Here is a 22,045-nt window from a genome sequence, read left to right as displayed (position 1 = left end):
CCTCCTCCCTCCCTCCCCGTCCTTCCCCGGGTACTCAGGCAGTCCCCGCTGTCACGCAGCCTCAACACTGCTCCCTACTTCCCACAGCTGCCTGGGTCCTGCCCCAGGGCAAGCTCTCTGAAGCAAAGACCTGAGCCTTCAGCTGCCCCTCAGTGATCAGCACCAGCTTCCTGGACAGGTGCTGGAGGTCCTCATGCTGGAGTCCCCAGAGCATCCTTAGCCCCATGTCCACCTAGCCTGCACCGGCCACACACCCCAGCCCCAGCACACTCCAGATCTGCGCTGCCCTTTACCCTGCCTTCCCAAGGCTGTGGAGAGCTCCAGGCAGGGGCGCTGCGGCTGCCCTAAGCGGCAGGGGCCTACTGGGGACAGGAGAGGAGGTGGGGAGCTTCATTCCCACTGCTGTGCTCCCCAAGAGCCTGGATTCCAGGCATTCAGGTGGGCTTGGGGGAAGCTCTTGTCTTCACTCAATCAGAAGCACTCTGCTCTGAGCTACCCTAAACTTCACCCAAGGGAGATTCGTTTGCTTTGGGTGGTGTAGGCGGTAGGTGCTCAGGCTCAGGCACGCTCCCACACACTGTCAGGGATCTAGCCGCCCCTGTTCACAGTGGTTCATCAGGTTGCTTTACACTACGGTGTGTGAAGGTTTCGACCTCACAGCACAGGCTCCTTGTGCCCATCTGGAGAGTGAGAAGTTACGGCCAGAGGGCTGAAGTGGCTCACTCGATGCTAGCGTGGCTTTGAGGGACAGAACTTGTGACTGGTCCCAGGTGGCATGGGGGCCAAGGGCGTGGGAAGGGGCAGGCATGCCAGCAACGGTCCACATTCCCTGGGGAAACTCCAGAGAGGTGGACATGTGGGATCCTAAATTCCTGACAACCTAGGGGACATTTTCACCTTGATGTCCCAGAGGTCTTTCCCAAGGTCATGCCCCACAGGTTCATCACCTTCTCCCAGGTCTACCCCTGGCTGACCCCGGACACCCACACCTCCATCCCTCACCTCCACACCTTCCCACATGCTGTGCGCCGTCTCTGTGCCCCAGATCCTTAGAGCCCGTCGGGGGCAGTCTCGGGGGAGCCCTGCGCTGGGCCCACACCACAAGGGGACCTCCCAGTCTTTGAGTTAAAGATCTGCCGAGTGCAGTGAGCCAGTCCCTGCCTGGAGCTGTGGGCTGTGGGGACGTGCAGGGGGCCCTCAGGAGAGGGCCTCAGCTTGCCGTTCCAGGGCTGGAACAGGCATCAAGCAGGTGGCAGGTAATAAAGCTGGCTAGAGGGTCAGGGGAGAAGCTCAGAATCCGCCCCTAAAAGTCGGGGAACCAGGGAATGGTTTTCAGCAGGAGAAGGACTTGAGTTTTAGAACGATCCTCTGACCACTGGATAAGGTGTCAACCAGTGGGGAGACACTGGTGTGTTGAGTCAGAAAAAGGGTGTCAAGGCTGGCCTGACAGTGGGGAGGAGCAGAGGGGACTGCGGAGGGCTGGCTGCGGTGTCCAGAGTGGCCGGAGGGCGTCTGCGGCAGGGCGTCCGAGCGCTGGGAGTGCAGAGCGCTTGGCCAGAGTGGCAGGCAGAGGAGAGGGTGGGCCTGGCACTCCGGACACCCTTCTCTTTGGTGCTGGACCTGAGAGTGGACGTGACTTGGTGACCAGCTGGCTATGAGAGATGAGTGGAGTCGGGGCACCTGGCGTGTGTCTGCCACTAGGACTGCGAATGTCACAGGTGGGAAAGTAGCGTTTCCAGGCGTGTGGAAGACAGATGCATCCTGGGTTTAAGGCGTTTACACCCGTAAACTGCAGAAACGCAGCTGATGCGGACCTGTGTGGAGCACGTGGTAGCTTTCCAGAATCCCGCCCCCAATGGTCATCTCTGACTAGGAGGCTGACCTCCGTATCTCAGTGTTCTCATCTGCAGAATGACAAGAATGGAGTGCCCTCGGGGCGGTGGGGCGGTGAGGGAGGGCGTTACAGGCTCCAGGGGCGCCGCTGAAAGTGCTAAACACGCGTTCACTGTCGCTGCTGCAACAGGATGCGTCGGAGTGAACAGAATTGGGGTCAAAGTGTACCAGCATTTTTTTTTAATTCCTGTGAGGCCTGTTTGCCCACATTCTCTCCAACACTGGGGATTCTCCATCCTTTTCACACTGCTCATCCAGGCCCCGGGCACATGGCTGTGTGTGTCCTGTGGTGCTGGCTGTCTTCTCCAGGGGTGGGATCTGGTCTGGACAAGGTCCGAGGCTTGGGGGGGGCACCCAACAGGAGACATCTGGGGCGCAGGGCCTCCCAGGAGTAGAGCTCAGCAGAGCTGCCAGGGACAGTGGGGACTTCAGAGGTGGCCTTGAAGCCCTGGGGGCTGGGCCACTTCTAGGAGGAGGAAGCCCATGGGTGGGCAGAGCCAAGTCCAGAATGCAAGGAGCTAGCCAAGGGCCTGAGGCTGGGCTGCAGGTGGGGGCCCTCCTCTGTGGCCTCAGGGCCCCCCACCGTGCTCCACCTGTTCCAGCTGCCTTACAGCAGAAGGTCTCCTGCGCTCTGGCCTCGCACAGTCCCTCTGTCCTGTGTTCCCTCCTCCTGGGCCAGCAAACTCCTACTCAATCTCCGAAGCCCGTGTATGCTCAGATGAGTATCCCTCCCACTAGGAAGGCTTTCTGTGACCCACCCCCCTCCATACTGTGACCACAGCACAGGGTCACAGTGAGATGCAGCAGCTGTGACAGGCAAGACAGGCCGCAGGCAGCAACAAAGGAGGGCCCAGTGTGCGCAGCTGCTGACAGTGTGTTCTCTCAGTGGTTCCTGGTGCGGTGCTATGGTGTCTGTGGTCTGTGGTTCCCAGCAATTCAACACTTTGACGGACAATTCACCTTTCACAAGTGGGAAGGTGGGGGCTGGGAGGAAGCGACTCGCCCAAGCCCACGCAGCCAGAGAGTAGCACTGTGGTCCAGCAGCCAGGTTCGGGGCCCCTCCCCGCAGCCATCTCCATCCTGGGGATGCCGGGCACCGGTGGCCTCTCAACCCTCACCCTTTGTCGCTGCAGGCATGGAGGTGGCCAGCCAGGTGGGGGGTCTCCAGGACAGAGCAGCCCTGTACCACCCCCAGGTCTGTACACAGACCGGACCTGAGAGTGGAAGGCGAGGGCTCAGGAGTGGGGTGCCCCCACCTTGCCCCACCCTGAGCCGACGCATGGGTACCTCAAGCCTGGCCCCACATGGCCAGCTGTCCCCCAGTGCTGCTGCCTCAGCTCTCTCCCTGCAGTCCCTGTCTGACCCTGGCAGCCTCTGTCCTCCTGGGCACAGATGCTCAGGAGAGGGTGGGCCAGACTGGCAGGGCTGCCACACAGCCCCGTTCCCCATGGGTGACACTGCTACCACCGCCCTCTGCCAGGGCAAGGAGGGGGCCCTCTGAGGTCACAGACCATCCTGATGTCATTGCTGGGCAGTCCTCCTGTGGACAGAGACATAGGTCATTGACATCCTGACCCCCAGGAGCAGCCCAGTGACACGCACAGCCCTGCCCTGGGGGGTGGGTGAAGGCTTCAGCCAGGGTGGGGGGTACAATGCTCACAGCCTCGGGTCCCGGGCACACTGCACAGGCCCTGGAACAGGAGTAGCAGTTCTCAGGGCGCGGGGGGCAGGGAAGGGCAGGGGACACAGCATGAGTCTGGCCGGGAGGTAGGGCCAGGGCCTGGTGGGCTCCACAGATGGACGGTGGGTGTGGTTGGTGAGTTGGGAGGTGAAGCTGTCCAGGAGGGCAGGCGCTCTGGGGATGGACTACACTCCGGAGGCCAGGCCAAGGTCATGTACAGCTCCAGAGGGCCAGGAAGAGCCAGAGAAGGCAGCTGAGGGTCGCCCCTCTGGGCTAAGGGATAGATTGGAGGCGGGGAAGGAGGCTGTTTGGGGCCAGGGAGGCAGGCTGGCCCTCAGGGCAGCTGTGGGAGAGAAAGGGACAGAGAGGCGGCCGAGGACAGGGAAAGGCCTGGGCTCAGCAGGCACGGGCTCCTGCGCTGCTGCTGGCCATCACCACCGTGGGGCTCAGAGCTCCGGTTTCCTTGCTGTTGCCCGAACCCCATGCCCCCTCCCAGGCTGAGTGAGGACCACATGAGGCAGTGCCTAACCCACAAGCCTTCCTGCCCCTCCTGCCCACCCCTCACCCAGGATCCCAGTGGCTGCTCCCACGGTCAGCCAGCTGCTTGTGGCTGACGCCAGGGTCCCCGCTGCCTGAGGCTGCTGACAGCACAGAGAAGAGGTATGCACTCTGGCCTCTCTGACCTCGGCTCAGCCCCAACTGCTCTGCTGCAGGCTAGGGGGCCAGGGCCGCTGGCCAGGGGAAGGAAGGAGCCAGTTCCTGGGCCAGGAAGAGGAAGGCAGGGGGAGCGCGGCAGAGGCCAGGATGACAGTGCTTCCTGCTGCGGGAAGGGAAGGACTGCCGGGACGGGACAGATGACAGCCAGGCAGGAAGGATGCGCCTTCTCGGGGCTGTGGGTGGGGGCTGGGCAACAGGGAGCCTGTGGGTGCCGCAGCCCTCAGGCCCAAGTCTGCCCCAGCTGCGGGGCAACCTGGGCACACAGGTTGCCAGGGGTCCTGACCTTAAACCTGGAACATCTTTTCCAAAGGAACAGTGGGGTCTGACACGGTTGCAACCCAGAGAAAGACCCGCGAAGTTTCTTTAGCCAGCCCGTCAGCCATCCAGCTGTCCCTTCGCCCACTCATCCTGGGCATCAGTCTGCCCATCCTTCTATCCATCTGTCCGTCCATGTGTCCTTCCATCTAGCCACCCTTCCTTCAGCCTTCCCGTCCATCTCTCCACCCATCCATCCATCCTTCTATCCATCTGCCCATTCATCCGTCCACCCACCCATTTACTCATTAAACAGGTGTGGACAAGGCTCATTTATGGAGCTTTAACTGCACCAGGTGCCGTGCTAGGCCCCAGGGTGGTGGAGGAAAGGGGGCTGTCTTTGTCCTGACCCTGTTGAAACTTACTGTCCAGTGGAGGAAGTGGAAAGACATAAGTGAAACAAATAAGTAAATGAGGTCGCTACTAATTATGACAAGAAGGATGAAGAGAGTTAACCGGGAGGCTGAGATGGGTGCTTGAAGGGGCGCCGAGGTTTGGGAGGAGGCGAGGAAGTCCTGTCTCAGCAGAAGGCGAGAAGCAGCCCTGTGTGTGGGCGAGGGCGGGCGAGGAGGTGGCTGGGGAGGAGAGGTGCCTGCCGAGGGCGGGCTGTGAAGGAGCTCAGCAGGCAGGCGGGTGGGCAGGTCGTGGAAGAGCCTGCAGGCTGCGGTGGCTGGGGGGTGTGAACACAGGTGAGGGTGGACTTGGAGGGTATGGAGAGGGGTAGGGCCAGCCCAAGGTCAGGGGTTTGGATTTTCCTGGCAGTTCAGCGGGAAGCCACGGGTAGGAAAGCACAGCACGCTTTTAAACTCCCGCCGACAGTTACATGAGGAGCGGACCAGGAGCCATGTTGGGGACAAGCGTGGGGGGGGGGGGGCAGGCCCCGTCCCCCAGGAAGCCAGCGGTCTGGCTCTGAGATGCTTTGGGAACGGGCAGGAGGGCTGGGGTGGGAGAGGCGGGCCTCCTGTCCCATCTGGGGAGACCGCAGCTATCAAAGAGGAGCCTTTGGCAGGGATGGTGAGGGTGTGAGTCTGGAGTTTAGCATCAGAAATGTGGGACTCCGGTGCTTACAGGGTGGCCAAGCGCAGCGGCAGCTGGATTCTGTGCACTGCCATAGAGAACAGGGGCCTGGGAGGGAGATGGATACTTTGGAGGTGCCCGGACACTCGGGAGAGAGCATAGGGACTAGAAAGTGGGGGGCACGGAGTTTGGGGCTGGGCAGGGGGGGTGGGGGAGGCGAGGGCAGGGTGGCTCACAGCCCCCCGCCCCCCCCCCCCCCCCCCCCCCCCCCCCCCCCCGTCCACCAGTGCCCCTTGTCCTGGAGCCTGGGGGTCGCCTTGGGGGGCGGTGCGCTGCCTCCCAGTGGGGGGGGAGCAAAAGTGAGAGGGGAGGAATGGGGAGCAGAGCGTTTGCTTCGAACCGAACGGGGATGGGGGCCGTGACGGGAAGGGAACGCTGGGCTGGGTGTTGCAGTTCTGTAAGACAGGAGGTGATCCCATCGGGAAATGCTGGTGGTCAGAACGGGGGAAGTTATCTGTGGGAGTCAGGCCCAGGGGCTGGGGTCAGTGGCCTGATGGGAGGCCGGGCCTTCCTTGGGGCAGGGAGGATCAGGGGGTCTGGGGTTGGCGGGAAGGGGGGGGGGGTGTTGCATGTGGGAAGGTGAGATAGCTCCATACGATGGTTTCCCTCATCAGTGCTGGGAGGCCAGGGTGAGAGGGCGGGAGACCCCCCCCATCTCCCAAACTACAGCCCCAGGGCCTGGTTGGGTCTGCTGACAGGCAAAGAAAGGGGGGGCTGCGCTGCGGGGCTCCGGCTTTGTCTGCGGTGCTGAGCGGCTGAAGGGAACAGTGGCATCACGGGGTTGTGGTGGAGGGCCAGGGGCAGTAAGGGACCCTGGGCCATGCTGTGCCAAGAAAAGGGTGATGCCAGGAGGGGGTGGCGATGGGGGGGTCCCTGGCCTGGGAGTTTGGGGGCTGCTGGAGGACTCCCCAGTGGAGGCTGGAGCAGTGCTCAGGAAGATGAGTACTCAGTGACAGCAGCGTGGAGAGGGCCAGGTTCGGGGTGTGCCCCAGAAGCAAGGGGCCCGGGGAGTGAGGGGAGGACAGTGGAGATGGGGACCTAAAAGGCCAGGGCGCTGGCGAGTCATCTGGCGAGTCATCGTGTGGCTGTTGAAGTCAAGCTGAGGCAGAGAGGCTGGGGGCCGGGAGCACAGGATGAAGGGAAGTGACCAAGACAACAGCCGATGACAGCTTTAGTGGGGCGGGGCGGTGCCCTCGGAGAGGGGGGTGGCCACCAGTTCTCCGGTGTCAGGCCTGCCGTGGAGAGCAGTAACCCTCAGGGGCAGTGGTGTCCTCAGAAAGCCCAGTCTCAGTTAAGGGAGGGGGGACGCAGGGAGACAGTGACGCCAACAGCCAGGTATGCCGCTCACGCAGGTTCCAGGGGAAGAGAGTGAAGACACGGGCACTGGGCAGGTCAGGGCACCTGGCAGCAAGGGGGAGAGACTCAAGGGACGGTGAGAGGCTGGCAGCAGGGTGGGTGGTTCTCCTGCAGTGCAGCCTCAGCGCAGGCGGTGCTGCCCTGGTGCGCAGGGGCCTCTAGGGAGGGAGCTCCCGCAGGCCCCACTCCCCTACCCGTCCACTCACCCACTTACCCACCCCGCCACCCAGCAGGGGCCCGAGGAGGCGCACCATCTGAGTAACGGTGACCCGCTCTGGTAAGGCAGAGAGGCACGGGGTAGACAGGGACGAGACAGCTTCTCAAGGGGAAGGAGCCCGAGTGTCCTGGGCGGAAGACCCCCAGATGTGGAAAGCCAGGCCCTTTGCGATGACGCCTCTCGGAGCCGTGCCAGGAGATGAAGCTGGGGAGGAGGGGGTGGGTGGACAGGAGGGGCCTGACTGGCCCACTTCACCTTGGAAGCAAAGAGGAGCCTACAACACCTGTGCCCTCTGCCACAGCTTCAGAGCTGGGGTACTGGGTGTGTGCCTGGATGTGCACCCCAAAGGGGAGACCTTCACCCCCTCCAGGGTCTCAGGGCAACACCGTCAGTGTCGCTGCAGGGAACGCACAGTCCCTGGGCTGGGCAGGTGGGCACTGGCTGCCGAGGCTGTCCTCCGGGGGCCACATGCCGGCCATTGGGAGGGCCAGCTTCTCTACCCTCACAGGTTCTACCCCAAGCCCATCGTGTCCCCCTCTGCACAGCTCAGAGGCCAGCTGTTTGCCCAGTGTGCCTTTAATCCCTGTCCACTGCTCCAGGCTTCCCTCCCCAGCCCCTCACAACCCCAGGAGGGCCTCCCCACTGCAGGGTGCCCCCACTCCGATGACACAGGGGGTGCATGGTGGGGGGCTGGTGTGTGTGGAAGGCCAGGTGCCCACCTGGTGATGTGTGGGTCTGGCCACAGAACCCACATGGAGGGGTCACCTGGGAGCAGAGCCCAGGGCCGCTTTCCCACTGTGGGGCCCCAGGGAGTGCCATGCTCCTGGCCTGGATGCCAGGAGGGGCCCTGCATTCAGGCTTTGTGGCAGGTACAGTGCCAGCCCAGTGAGGGGCTGCCTTCTGAGGGTGGTGGTGCCTCAGTTTCTGTCTGCACAGTGGGACCAGATGCTTAATGAGGACCTCCCAGCCCTGGCACTGCCTGTGGGGTGCTGAAATGAGACCTGGTATATGAGGGTGCCACCCAGGTGCCTCTTCTAGGGCAGTTTGGGGTGTGGGGTTAGAGTGGGTTAGGGGAGCGCAGAGGAGCTGCACCAGTGGGGGGACAAAAGGGGCTGGGGCGAGAGAGTGGGCACTGCCCCCCAGGAGGACAGGGACTTGCAGGGAGGGACAGGACAGAGCCCAGGGCCTCTAGCCACCCAGTCCTGTCTTCCTGTTGTCTCAGGATGGCCCTGGCAGGATGCACCTGCCAGGGTTCCAGACCCAGACCTCCCCAGCGTGCCAGGACCTCTCTCTCTCTCTCTCTCTCTCTCTCTCTCACACACACACACACACACACACACGTCAGAGACATGTCAGAGACATGTCACATCTATACCAACCCCACAGACACACAGATTCATGCCTGCAGATGGAGACACACACACAGGCGTGCATACTTACACATGCACACACGCCATCATGCTGGCAGGAAGGTGGTAGGTGAGGAGGCCAGAGTCCTGGAGGGCTGTGGGAGGGTTTTCAACTAGGTGAGTGGGGTCATTTGTGTGTTTGGGGACAAGCTTGTAGGAGGAATGGGGGCCAAGGCAGGTGGAGGTGGAAAGAGCTGGGGCAGCCAGCAGGGGCCTGGAGGGCGGACAGCAGTTGGAGGAACCAAGGAAAGACAAAGTGGACTCTGAGGCCAGGCAGAGCATGAGGTAGGCAGCACTGAGGGGAGAGATGTTGGCGAGGCCGTCAGTTCTGGGCATGTTTGGGGAAAGCCTGCACCGTGCGAGAACACCTCACAAGCAGGGGCTGTGTGTCTGCAGTTCAGAAGGGAGGGGGATACACGGGGGTCACGAGGCCCAGGTGACAGTCTGCGGGCCTCCCCAGTGTAAAGCGGGGTTTGAACTGCCCTCTGTCAGCATCGTGCTGGCAGCTTGGCTCACGTAGGACCGCAGGTGTGGGCCCAGGCCAGGCCTCCACCAGGGCTCACTGGGTGGGTCCCGCCAGTCGGTGGCCCGGGGCTGGCCCAGCCTTGTGGAGTCGCTCAGGGCCCTGCCCTGGGGAGGGGCCTGCGCCTGACTGGCATGGTCCTGTGAACTTATGACGCATCGCCGCCCCAACCCATCTCCCACCCTAGGCCTGGTGCGTGGCTACTCCATGACCCCCCCAACTCTGAACATCACAGAGGAGACACACATCATTGACTCCGGGGACAACCTGTCCATCTCCTGCAGGTACTCAGCCCTCCCCCTGCCAGAGGAGCAGAGGGCCTGGGTCCCTCCTGTCATCAGGCCAAGGAGGCCGCAAACCTGAGGCAGTCGGTGGTGGTGGGAGCCCTGAAGGCAGCCCCTCGCCGGGACAGACAGGCCTGGACACCTGGGTCTCCAGCTCCTGGGTCTCCCGGGAGCCTGGGTGTGGGAGCTGCAGCCCCTGCAGCCCCAGGCACCCAGCACCCACCCCTGGGTCACCCCACACTGAGCCCCAGCCACCCCCTGCCCACCCACCACCAGGTCACTCTGCACCCATTTCAGCAGCCACCGTCAGCCCAGGCCAAGTACCTGATGGCCCAGTCCCCCTGCAGCCCAGCTCTGACCAGGGCCCAGGCTGCTCTGCAAGCCAGCCTGCCACACGGAGGCCCAGGTGGCGGGCAGGGACTTGGGGTGTCCAGTGCCCACCGGGCACTGGGCTGGTGCTGGGTGCCCCAGCACTGGGCTGTCTTGCCCTCTGGGTGAGACACATTGTGGGCAAGCCTGGGCCCCAGGACTGCAGAGGGGCCCCCTTCACCTCCATATCCTCTGCCAGGGGGCAGCACCCCCTCCAGTGGGCCTGGCCAGCCACGGGAAAAGGGGCTGAGGAAGTGCCAGCCACGGGGAAGGACAGCGAAGACACAGGGTTAGTTCAAGACTGCGAGGGCACAGATGCCAAGCCCTACTGTAAGGTGCTGCTGCTTCCTGAAGCCCATGCCAACGACACCGGCAGCTACAGCTGCTACTACAAGTACATCAAGGCCCGCATCGAGGGCACCACAGCGGCCAGCACCTACGTGTTCGTGAGAGGTGAGGGGCCCAGCCCGTGCGCTCCTGCGGCCAGCGAGGCGGCGGGCAAAGTCCTAAGGCCCAGACAGCAGCTGGCACCCCCACCCCCACCCTGTGGACCTCGTGGGACTGCCCTGCTGCTCCCCCCACCTGGTCCAAGGGTTCAGAGGCCCCTTGAGCCCCGCCTGCCCTTCCCACAAACTGCTCTCTCTCTGCAGACTTGAAGCAGCCATTCATCAATAAACCGGCCACACTCCTGGTCAACAGGAAGGACTCCGTGTGGGTGCCCTGCCTGGTGTCCACCCCCGGCCTCAACGTCACGCTGCGTTCGGTACAGCCCCGTGCCCACCCACCCTGATACCCAGCACTCCAGCCCTGCCCCCTGGGAAACGCAGCCATCCACCCGGCCAGGAGGAAGGGGCAGCCGGGGGCTGATGGCTGTGTCTCCGCAGCAAAGCTCGGTGCTGCAGCCTGACGGGCGGGACGTGGTATGGGACGACCGCCTGGGCATGCGGGTGCCCACCCCGCTGCTGCGTGAGGCCCTGTATGTGCACTGCAAGACCACCTGGGGCGGCCAGACCTTCTACTCCAACCCATTCATCGTGCACATCACAGGTGGGGGTCACCCAGGGCCACAGGGTCATGGCCAAGTGACTGCTCCCATGTCCTGGGAGGGGGACCCCCACCCCCAGTGATGGGTGATGGGGCTGTGGGTGCCACAGCTGGTCTCATCGAGTGCCTTGCACTCTGCGCCGCCCTGCAAGGGGCTTGGGGGTCACTCTTTATGTGTTGCCAGGCAACGAGCTCTATGACATCCAGCTGTTCCCCAAAAAGTCGACGGAGCTGCTAGTGGGGGAGAAGCTGGTCCTGAACTGCACCGTGTGGGCTGAGTTCAACTCTGGCGTCACCTTCGACTGGGACTACCCAGGGAAGCAGGTGAGGCCGGCAGCTCCACCAGGGGCTGTGCCTGAGCCACCCCCAGGAGTCCCCATCACTGCCCACACCACCCTGGCTTGGCACACGCCGGCCTTTGCAGAGAGAAGGTGTAGACTGAGCTCTGCCCTGGGCGCCCTGGTCTGAGGGGGAAATTTTTCTGCCCTGAGGACAACTCTGGGCCTGGGTCCCAGGCTCCCAGAGCCAGTGCTGGCTGGGCTGGTGTGTGCCTTCAGCGGCCAGCTTTGCCAGAGCCTGCCTGTTCTGACCCTGGACCTCCCTGGGCAGGCCGAGCGAGGGAAGTGGGTGCCAGAGCGGCGCACCCAGCAGACTCACACAGAGCTCTCCAGCATCCTGACCATCCACAACGTCAGCCAGCAGGACCTGGGCACCTACACGTGCAAGGCCAACAATGGCATCCACCTGTTCCAGGACAGCACCGAGGTCATCGTGCACGGTACATCCTGGCTGGGCTCTCGTGCCCCGTAGGGCCTGGATGGACTGGGAGTCAGTCCTCAAGCCTGGGGAGCAAGGGTCCTTGTGCAGCTTGGGCCCAAGGTCAGAAGTCATAGTGCACCAAGCAATGTGGAGTCCAGCCCCAGGGAAGGGGCGCTGAGTGCACAGCCTGCCGGGTCTCCACACCTGGTGGGCAGAAGGAGCCCCCGGACCCCCAAGTGTCTGTCCTCTGGGTGTGGGGCCACACGGGGAGTCCCCGGGCAGTGGTGGGGGCCCTGGATTCACACCGATGCCTCCTGTCCTGCAGAAAAGCCCTTCATCAGCGTCGAGTGGCTCAAAGGTCCCATCTTGGAAGCCACTGCCGGAGACACACTGGTGAAGCTGCCTGTGAAGCTGGCAGCGTACCCCCCACCGGAGTTCCAATGGTACAGTCCTGGCTCCTGCCCCTCACCACCCGCCAGGCCTAGCTCGAGAGCTGACCTTGGGGTGAGAAGGGCAGCGCCCTGAGAGCCCATGGGGACCGCTGTGCAGACACGCAAAGGAACGTGCTGACAGTGTGATCATTCAGCCAGAGGGAAGGCTGGCCCTGGAGGCTGCCGAACTGAGAGTGCTTGTCGGTGCTGCACCCCCAACCCCGTTCCATGCGGGGGTGGTGGGCCAACATGGGGCTCTACCTAACTGCTTCCTGCAACTGCTCCGTGCCTCTGAGGGCCCTGCTACCCAGAGCAATGGCTCCAGGCCTCCTCGGCCTCACTCTGAACCAGCTGCCGCACCAGGGCCCTCCTGTCTAGAAATTCGGAGATGCCACGGGGGTTCCACAGACTACCGTGGCGCCAGGCCCCAGCACGGGGATGGGGAGGGCCATGAGGAGGCCCACAGGCTTCAGTCTGTGGCCTGAGAGTGAGGGGATGCCGAGCGCTAGCGAGAGCCCCTCAGGGGAGCTCCCCCAGGCCTTGGGAAGGCATAGCACCCCCTGTACCCTCCAGTTACCTGAATGGTCCCCCCTGGGACATCAGGTCTCCCCAACCCCATCATACAGAGGAGGAAGCAGAGGCCAGGAAAGGGGGAACCATTGCTGCCTGAGCTCAGAGCCTGCTGGGAAGCCCTGCCCAGCCTGGAACCTTGCCTTTCCCAGCCTGGGGCACCCCCTTCAGGCAGAACAGTCTCTTCAGGCAGCCTGGATCTGGGAGAGCAGAGGTTTCAGGTGCTCTCAGCCGGCAGCCCAGTCCGCTGGCCGGAGGCTGAACACAGCTTCTCCTGGGAGGGCATGGGGCTGGGTGCGACCCGGCCTCTGAGGCCACAGACTTCGGGGTCTATTGGGGACCCCTGGTATATGAACTCCCTCACAGGTGTAGCCTCCTGGAGACCCCTGGGGCCCTCTCCCCTGCCCTCCGAGGCCATCGGGTTGACCCACTCGGGGGGCTGGCTCTGCTGCACCCAGGGCTGCCCAGGCCTGGTCTGCAGACAGCTGGCTGCACACCACTGTTCCTGCCACGTCTGGCCTTTCTCTTCTCACTTGGCCGACATCTTCCTCCCAGAAGAGCTCAGCGAGCCCTGCGGCTCACAAACATTGCCAGGGCACCAGTGGTCACTGCAGCCCAGCAGCAGTCCCCTCTTCTGGGTGTGTGATGGTCATGAGGGAGCGGATGGATGGAAACCTAGTGGACAGACAGGCCCCAAAGTGCCCCCAGGGTGCGCTGACCCCAAGTGCGGGAGGCTGACGCTAAGTGCCTGACTTCAGGCACGCCCCCTGCTGGAAGGTGCACTTCCATCCTCTGTTTTCAGATGAGGCAGTGAGGGGCTTTGCCAAGGTCAAGGGTGCAGTGGGGGGCGGGGGTTGGCAAACTCAGGACTCTGCACCAGAGCCCTTGGGCCGAGTGGCTTTGGTGCTGCCCTGCCCTGTGACCCTAGGGAGTCACAACCCTCTCAGTTGAGAGCAGGGCCCCTGCGTCCCCCTTGCTGTTGGTCTCTGCCTGAAGCCTGTGCCTCTCCGGTGTCCCTCTGGCCTCGCACACCCAGGACGGTGCTGCCTGAGTGGGGACCGCTCCATGGGGGAGACAGACAGGCAGTATGGAAACCTGAGTGCAGTGAACAGGCAGCAGAGACAAGGCCCCGCTGGTCCCCAGGACAGGCCTGTCTGCTGAGTGGGTACTTGACCACATGTAGGAGGGAGGGGGGCACAGAGCCAGGGGAGGGTGAACCAGGGCCCCCACGAGGTAAGGGTCCAGGCTGTGCTCCTCGGGGAGTGTACCTCCCCTCCTTCACTGCATGCACCACTGAAGCCTGTGAGAAAGAGACAGAGCCCATTTGGAAGGCGGGCAGGACCCTCCTGGCCTGGGCCTCGGAGCCCGGCTGCCAGAGGCTGGCCCTGGCCACAGGCAGGCCCCAGAGAAGGCAGCTGCACTGAGCGGTGACTCACCCCCCGTGGAAGCCCTGCAGGGCTGTTGGGAGAGAGCCTGCCGTCGCAGACCTTGTGTTCCTGAGCCTGCTGTGGTCGTACTGGTACCTGGAGACACCCCCAAAGTCTTTAGGCCATCTGCGCCCCAGAGCAGAGTCAGTGCCCTGCCCTGCACCCCACAGCCTCCCAGGCTAGCCTGGGGGGCTGCCTCCCCACAGCACCTCCCGGTTGTGGGGGCCGGGGCATGGCAGGGAGCCAGTACCCGGGGGTGGGGCTGGGCGGGTTGCTCAGCACCTGAACTCCCTTCCCTGGCCAGGTACAAGGACAGGAAGGCTGTGCCGGGGCGCCATAGTCCGCATGCCCTGGTGCTCAAGGAGGTGACCGAGGCCAGCGCCGGCATCTACACCCTTGCCCTGCGGAACTCTGTGGCCGGCCTGAAGTGCAACATCAGTCTGGAACTGGTGGTGAATGGTAGGGGCGGGTGGGACAGGCAGGTGGGCCAGTGGGCATGTGGGCGTGGTCAGGTGGACGGCTGACCGCTGCCTGCCTGTGCTCCTAGTGCCCCCCAGCATCCACGAGAAGGAGGCCTCTTCCCCGAGCATCTATTCCCACCGCAGCCGCCAGGCCCTCACCTGCACTGCCCACGGGGTGCCCCCTCCTCTCAGCGTGCAGTGGCACTGGAGGCCATGGACACCCTGCAAGACCTTCGCCCAGCGCAGCCTGTGAGTGGGGCTGCAGCCCATTCACCCTGCCTCCCAGCCCTGTCTGCAGCCACAGCCATGACCCACGGCTCGCACCTCTCCTGGAGCCCCGCTCTAAACTCAAACCCTGTCTCCACTGCACTGGAACCAGCCCCTGATGCCATCCATCCCAGCAAGGCTCAGAGCCTCCCCACATCCGTCAGACCAGCCCCCCCACATAGATGGCACTTACTGGTGTCGTCAGAGAGAACCCGGGGCGATGCCACTGGTCCAGGAGGGCACCTCCTGCCGGGCAGGCGGAACTGGCCACGGTCCAGAGACTTGGACTGAGCACTCTCATGAGCTCCTCTGCATAGTGCTTACCCCCAGCCCTTACAGAGGAGGACACTGAGGGTCCAAGAAGGGGTGTGACTTCCCCAAGGTCACTGCTTTCAGCAGCAGAGCCTGCCCACCTGCTGGGCCATGCTCCCTTAGACTGAAGGGGGCGCCAACAGAACAGGCTGGGGGCAGCAGGGCACAGGAGAGGAGGGTGCAGAGGTGGGCCGTGGCTGGGAAGGTCCTAGGGAGCCAGGGAATGGTGCTGAGCGGGAGTGTCAGAGCCTGTTTGCCATTTAGCAAGAGATTATCACGAGGAGGTTGGAGGGTCACGGGTGGGGAGGGGTGTTAGCTGGGACCCAAGGGAGGAGATGGGGCAGTGGCACCAGGGAGGGGCCGTGGTCCCGAAGTGGTCAGTGAGGGAGGCTCAGCAGGGGTGGCCGTGGGTCTGAGCCAGCCCCCAATGTCCAAGGCTCACAAGAGATTCTTCCGGATCACAAGGCTATGAGTCACAGCTGGTGCCTACAAGTTTGCTTCCTTCTGATGTCTGGCACCAACCGACAGTTGCCCTGGCCACTGTGCTGTGCTTGGGACAGAGGAGAGCCTCCTTTGGGGGCCCAGACCCTAGCAGGAGACCCTTTGTCTGTGGGGGGGAGGAAGGGACAGGGTTTCGTGGGGCAGGGGTGTTAACTGCTGCCCCCGGGGGTCTAGGCAGACCTTGCAGGAGGGGCACACGCGAGGAGGGTGCCACAGAGCCGCCCCCAGTGCCACATGTCCTGCCCTGGCCCCCTCTGGAAGGCAGTGTCTGGAAGCCCCTGCAGGACAGTCATAGGGCCCTGAGCGCATGGAGTGAGAGTGTTCCGGGAGCCAGTGGCTCTGCGCCCCTGCTCCCCCCAGCCGAAGGCAGACCTACCCACCACAGAGTAGGAGGGGACCCTGAGCGTGACAACACGCCCCCTCCCTGCCACGACGCTGACAGGCCCTTGTGCACCCTGGTCTCCAGCAGCCGGCGGCAGCAGCGGGACCGCATGCTGCAGTGCCGGGACTGGAGGGAGGTGACCACACAGGACGCTGTGAACCCCATCGAGAGCCTGGACTCCTGGACCGAGTTTGTGGAGGGGAAGAACAAGGTAGGGACCAGCCGCGCCACCACCTGGCAGGAGAGGAGGGGGGTCGGGGTAAGGGGAGTCCAGTCCTGGCCTCCGTGGCTCCCACCAGGCCAGCAGGGCTCTGCAGGGAGCATCTGAGTCACAAACTTTCCGCAGCATCTCCGGGCCTCAGCTCCCGGCCTGAGTGTTTGGGGAGGGCCGGCTGCTTCCCAAACAAGGAAGATAGGGTTCAAGGCTGCCTGGCCAGGCCATGGCCTCCAGCTGCCCACGGGATCCAGGCTGGGGGTTGGCCTGGTCCCTACCAAAAGCTGCCGAGCCCCTGGCCCAGCCTTGGGGGCAATGCTTAGAAGACGCCAGGCGGGGGAGGGGACCGAACAAAGGCACCCACTTCCTACAGTCACGTCCTGTTTTCCTGCACACCTCCAGAGCCTCTTCCTGTTCCAGGCCTGGCCAGGAAGTGCCAAGCTTCGAGTGGGCTGGGGGAGTGGCGTGCATCTTGGGGTGGTAGGCAGGGCTTAGGGCCCTCTCTCCTCCCGTTTCCAAGCTTCCTACTGCCCCAGGCCAGAGTCCTTCTAGAAGTCTAGGGCCCAGCCTCCCCCTGCCTCTGCCCAGGGCTCCGGGACCACAGGTGGTGGGGGCAGCCCGGGGGCCGGCATGCACACATCACACAGGCCCCCAGTAGGGGCCTGCCGCTCATCTTAGGCCATAGACCGGCTGCTGACCCTGGCTGGGACTGACCCGACACCGCCAGGCCCCTGTCCCCTCCTCAACCTGATGGCCACAACCTGAGCCCATCCACAGCCAGAATTCTCTCTGGCCCTGCCTGTGGCCATCCTCTGACCCCATCCACTGCGATGCCAGCTGTCACAGCACTGTCGCCTGGCCTTTCCGAGGAGCACTGCCCTCCCTGCCCCACCCCTGGCCTCTGCTGCCCAAAGTTTCCCCCATGCCTGGTGGGCACAGCCATCTCCTTGCAGAAGGGGAGGGTAGGGGCAGGAGACGGACTCTCGGCCTGTGCTCTGCCCAGACGGTGAGCAAGCTGGTGATCCAGTACGCCAACATGTCTGCCATGTACAAGTGCGTGGTCTTCAACAAGGTGGGCCAGGACGAGCGGCTCATCTACTTCTACGTGACCAGTGAGTGCCCCGGGGTGGGGGGGGGCTGGTGGGGGTCAGGGAGCAGGTGGGCGCTAGAGGAGAGCAGGCCTGGAAGAGGAGGAGACCAGGATGGGCCCACTTAAGTCTGGTGACCATGGGGCACCCAGGAGAGAGATCTGGGTGAGAGGGACAGACTTGCCGACCATGGCATACGGACTGGGTGCCGGTCCCCTGGGGGGCAGTAGCACCCTCTCTGCCTTCAGCCCTGGAGAGGCCTCCCCCCGGGTGCTGTCCTGCTTCTCCCCACCCCCTCCCAAGCCCTGGGTCTGAAGAAGGTGGCGCATCAGTGCGCTTTGCCCTGGGAGAAGGTCCCTAGTTTCCTCAGATTTTCTAACATGTTAGCGATCTCAGGAAGCTAAGAACTTGACAAAAGGGAGGTCACTGGGCCTAGAAGTGTGGCGGGGGGACCCAGAAGACAGATGGGGCCAGAGAGGACACTCTGGGGGTGGCGATGAGAGGTGCCCACAGGAGCCTGACAAGGAGTGGCCAGAGGAAATCAGAGTGCAAAAGCTTCAGGGAAAGCTGAGACAGTGAGAATGTTTCAAGAACAGGGCAGTGGTGGGTGTGGTCACCAGCGAGGCAGGATGAAGACGAGGCTCCCTCTAAGCCCGGGGAGGAGGAGCCCACTGGGAGAAGTGGGGCAGCAGCTGGGGTGGGTGGGGCATGTCCAGGAGGGGTGATGGGGGGAGGTGGGTGGGAGGACAGCTGGTGGGGCTGACTTCTGTGACCGCCGGTGGTCAGTGAGGGGAGGTGGTGTCCCTTGGTTGAGAGCTGAGTGAGCCCAAAGGCCAATGGGAAACGACGAGCAAGCACCTGGCAGGTGAGCCACCATATCGCTGGTGCAGAGTCACCGTGGTTCTTCCTGCCCCTCCAGCCATCCCCGACGGCTTCAGCATCCAATCGGAGCCATCGGAAGAGCCCCTGGAGGGCCAGGCGGTGCGCCTCAGCTGCCAGGCAGACAACTACACTTACGAGCATCTGCGCTGGTACCGCCTCAACCTGTCCACGCTGCACGACGCACACGGGAACCCCCTGATGCTCGACTGCAAGAACGTGCACCTGTTTGCCACACCACTGGCCGCCAGCCTGGAGGAGGCAGCGCCCGGGGCGCGCCACACCACGCTCAGTCTGATCATCCCCCGTGTGGCGCCCGAACACGAGGGCGACTACGTGTGCGAGGTGCAGGACCGGCACAGCCAGGACAAGCACTGCCACAAGAAGTACCTGTCGGTGCAGGGTGAGGCGAGCAGGGCTGGCGGGGGAAACGGCAGTGCTTCCCACATAGCCTTCTCCCCCAGCCCAGCAAGCGCCGGGCGGCCACCCACGTGCACCAGCCTCGCCTCCCCACCCAGCTCTCTGCTCTCTGGAGGCCCCTTCCTTGGGCCCTCCGGCTTTCCATACTCCACTTAGTTCCCTCTTGACTCCCACCCCCAGCCCTGGAAGCCCCGAAGCTTGCACAGAACTTGACTGACCTCCTGGTGAACGTGAGCGACTCCTTGGAGATGCGGTGCCGGGTGGCTGGGACACACGTGCCCAGCATCTTGTGGTACAAAGATGAGAGACTGCTGGAGGAAGAGTCCGGTAGGGGGCGGAGCCTACCAAAGGCGGGTGGGGTGGGGCAGAGGCTCTGGAGGTCAGAGTCCCAGACCCATCTGAACCTGAACACATAACCCGCCTCCTGCAGGAATCGATTTGGCGGACTCGAACCAGAAGCTGAGCATCCAGCGCGTGCGTGAGGAGGACGCGGGCCGCTACCTGTGCAGCGTGTGTAACGCCAAGGGTTGCGTCAACTCTTCTGCCAGCGTGGCCGTGGAAGGTCCGGGCTGCCCTCGCGCGCCTCCGCCCACCTCCCGCCCTCGCTTGGTGCCTTCTTGCGGCCATCCCCCTGAAGTTGTGCCCGCCAGAAGGGGGCGCTCGCGCGGAGGGGCTGTCGCCCCCTCTACACACGGTCACGTCTGCTCACTCAGGCTCCGACGATAAAGGCAGCATGGAGATAGTGATCCTCGTTGGCACCGGGGTCATCGCCGTCTTCTTCTGGGTCCTCCTCCTCGTCATTTTCTGTAACATGAGGAGGGTAGGCACTCCTTTCCCCAGCTCCTCACAGGGCCTCTCTCCACCTGGGCCAGCCCGTGAGACACCCTGCACCCTCACCTCCCTGGAAATTGCCCTGACCCCTCCTTGTTGGGCTCTTATGGGACCAGAGCTGGTTTGTCCCACTGTCTTCTCCCTGACTGAGAGTCCCATCTGCCCTGGGCTGAGTTGTACCCAAGCCACGGAGGTATGGCCCAACCAATGAGCTGTCCCCACCCCGACCCCCAGCCAGCCCACGCTGACATCAAGACCGGCTACCTGTCCATCATCATGGACCCCGGGGAGGTGCCCCTGGAGGAGCAGTGCGAATACCTGTCCTACGATGCAAGCCAGTGGGAGTTTCCCCGGGACCGGCTGCACCTCGGTGAGTCCAGCACCCAGCGCGCCCCACCCGCCCTGTCCTACCTGGCGGAGGCAGCAGGCGGAGCCCTGAAATACACCCGTTCTCAGAACTCATGCCAGGAAGTCCCGCCTGGCCCCCATCTGTCCTGACCTATCCATCTGGGAGTGCACCCCCAGAACCACAGCCAGGGCTCCCAGTTCCCAGGCCCCCCGGGGTCATGTCCTGCTGCTCTGAGCAGGGTGGGCCCACCACACCTGCTGGGAGAGGATGCAGGGCTTCCTGCCTGCCTGTCCTCACCCTCTGCCTGCTCTGCTCCCCAGGCTCTTCCTGTTTGGCGGAGGGGCTCCTGCCCTTCCTCCCCCTTCTGGGCCTTCCTTCCCTGCTCCCACACCGGTTGCCCCGGCTGCCTGTCCCTCTGCACCCTCACCTCCATGCAGCTCACCTGGACTCGGCTCCCTGTCCCCACAGGGAGAGTGCTGGGCCACGGGGCCTTCGGGAAGGTGGTGGAAGCCTCCGCTTTCGGAATCAACAAAGGCAGCAGCTGTGACACTGTGGCCGTGAAAATGCTGAAAGGTGTGGGTTCGGCCAGTGGAGGGAGGGGCCGCTGAGCAGGGGAGGAGCAGCAGCTCCGGGTGTGCTGGTAGCGATGTGGTGCAGGAAGAGAAACTGAGGCTCAGAGCCAGGGTCTCACACAAGGCTCTACAGGGGAGTCCCTGGGAGTCCGACCAGGGCCTGGGGCTCAGGGCTGAGTCATCCTTCCCAACCCCACCTGAACCTCCTCCCTCACGGGGGCGGCTGGGCAGTGCTGGGCACCCTGCGCCCCCCATCCCGCAAGAGCGCTGAAGGTGCCTTAGCTAAGCCCTGGGACTGGAACGAGGCGGGCGACCCGGCACCACGCGTAGCCCCTGTGTCTCCTCCAGAGGGCGCCACCGCTAGCGAGCACCGCGCGCTGATGTCTGAGCTAAAGATCCTAATCCACATTGGCAACCACCTCAACGTGGTCAACCTCTTAGGGGCGTGCACCAAGCCTAACGGTACGGGGTTCGAGCGCCCTGCATGGGAGGCAAGGCCCTCGGAGCACTGCGTCTGTGGGTGCTTGGGGTGGAGGAGGGCTGGCGGGCAGGGATGTTGCTGCGGTGCTAGCCCTTCCCGGCGCCCTGGCTTCCCAAACACTCAGCTCCTGCCCTGCCCCGCCCCGCCCCAGGGCCCCTCATGGTGATCGTGGAGTTCTGCAAATACGGCAACCTCTCCAACTTTTTACGCGCCAAGAGGGAGGCCTTCAGCCCCTATGCGGTAAGTGGGCACCCTCCAAGGGCTAGAGCTCTGCCGTGAGACAACGGGGTGCCAAGGTGGGCTGGGGTGATGCCTTTGCTGTAGGTGGCAGGCCCCCCTTCGAACCCACTTTGTGTATCGCAGGAGAAATCCTCCGAGCAGCGAAGGCGCTTCCGTGCCATGGTGGCAGGCGCTCGAGCTGACAGGCGGCAACCCAGGAGCAGTGAAAGGGCACTTTTTACGAGGCTGCTGACGGGCAAGGGCAGGGCGGAGCGGGACCCTCCGGCCCCAGAAGGTAAAAGCCTGGCTTCCTCTTGCCCAAGATGTGGCAGGCACCACGATACCTTATGGTTAGGGGACAGTGGCATAAGCTGGCCTGGGGCCCTCCTGGCAGGACTTGCATGTAAGAGGGGTAATGGGTTCGCAGTAGGAAAACAGGACCACTGGGGGGCGGTTTCCATAGAAGCTTTTAAGGTTTGCTTTGGGCCTCACTGGATGAGCAGGAGTTTGCCCTGCAGACAGGGAGATGGAGCAGATACAGCAGGTGCAAGGGTCCAGTGGTGCAACAGTGCTCGCTGACCTGGAAGTAGTGGGGGTGGCAGAGTGCAGGCTGAGGCAGGGAGAGGGCCCACAGCTCTTTAGCCAGTGCCAGAAGAGATGCAGCGGGGGCTGGGTGAACAGCCTTTGGGGTGGTAAATGGAATTTGGGGATCATGGAAGAGATCCCCCTGAGCCTGCCTTGCTCCTTTATACAGCCGAGGACCTATGGCTGAGCCCGCTGACCATGGAAGACCTTGTCTGCTACAGTTTCCAGGTGGCTCGAGGCATGGAGTTCCTGGCCTCCCGCAAGGTGACTGCCCCCGCAGGCCCTTCAGAGGGGAGAAGGGGACCCACCGGCACGCCATGACGTGAGCGGTCCTAGCTCCCTCCACAATGACCCTGAGGTCGAGGTGCGTTTCTCCCACTTGGTGGAGAAAACCGAGCCCACGTGGTGGGGA

The 22,045-nt window shown here is 63.6% G+C and overlaps 1 protein-coding gene across 4 annotated transcripts in view; it reads left to right on the top strand.

Annotated features, from left to right (window-relative positions):
• The window catches only part of FLT4 (fms related receptor tyrosine kinase 4), a 39,301-nt gene that overhangs the window by 4,275 nt on the left and 12,981 nt on the right, over positions 1 to 22,045 (top strand). For 3 of the 4 annotated variants that reach the window (XM_036013806.1, XM_036013805.1, XM_036013808.1), the window contains exons 2-22: positions 9,376 to 9,472; positions 10,041 to 10,294; positions 10,492 to 10,604; positions 10,726 to 10,888; positions 11,070 to 11,209; positions 11,495 to 11,663; positions 11,970 to 12,087; positions 14,377 to 14,531; positions 14,620 to 14,782; positions 16,080 to 16,206; positions 17,213 to 17,321; positions 18,217 to 18,579; positions 18,777 to 18,923; positions 19,027 to 19,158; positions 19,310 to 19,416; positions 19,662 to 19,797; positions 20,245 to 20,349; positions 20,697 to 20,810; positions 20,981 to 21,069; positions 21,193 to 21,343; positions 21,803 to 21,897. In XM_036013806.1, coding sequence (XP_035869699.1) covers positions 9,376 to 9,472; positions 10,041 to 10,294; positions 10,492 to 10,604; positions 10,726 to 10,888; positions 11,070 to 11,209; positions 11,495 to 11,663; positions 11,970 to 12,087; positions 14,377 to 14,531; positions 14,620 to 14,782; positions 16,080 to 16,206; positions 17,213 to 17,321; positions 18,217 to 18,579; positions 18,777 to 18,923; positions 19,027 to 19,158; positions 19,310 to 19,416; positions 19,662 to 19,797; positions 20,245 to 20,349; positions 20,697 to 20,810; positions 20,981 to 21,069; positions 21,193 to 21,343; positions 21,803 to 21,897 — 3,047 coding nt within the window. The remainder of the gene's footprint in view (positions 1 to 9,375; positions 9,473 to 10,040; positions 10,295 to 10,491; positions 10,605 to 10,725; positions 10,889 to 11,069; positions 11,210 to 11,494; positions 11,664 to 11,969; positions 12,088 to 14,376; positions 14,532 to 14,619; positions 14,783 to 16,079; positions 16,207 to 17,212; positions 17,322 to 18,216; positions 18,580 to 18,776; positions 18,924 to 19,026; positions 19,159 to 19,309; positions 19,417 to 19,661; positions 19,798 to 20,244; positions 20,350 to 20,696; positions 20,811 to 20,980; positions 21,070 to 21,192; positions 21,344 to 21,802; positions 21,898 to 22,045) is intronic. The other variant, XM_036013807.1, reaches the window with a different exon arrangement.

Source organism: Phyllostomus discolor, chromosome 13, assembly GCF_004126475.2.
Source record: "Phyllostomus discolor isolate MPI-MPIP mPhyDis1 chromosome 13, mPhyDis1.pri.v3, whole genome shotgun sequence".
NCBI classification, from domain to species: Eukaryota; Metazoa; Chordata; class Mammalia; order Chiroptera; family Phyllostomidae; genus Phyllostomus; species Phyllostomus discolor.
Note: the sequence above shows the minus strand (reverse complement) of the source record. Positions and strands in the feature narration are given on the sequence as shown.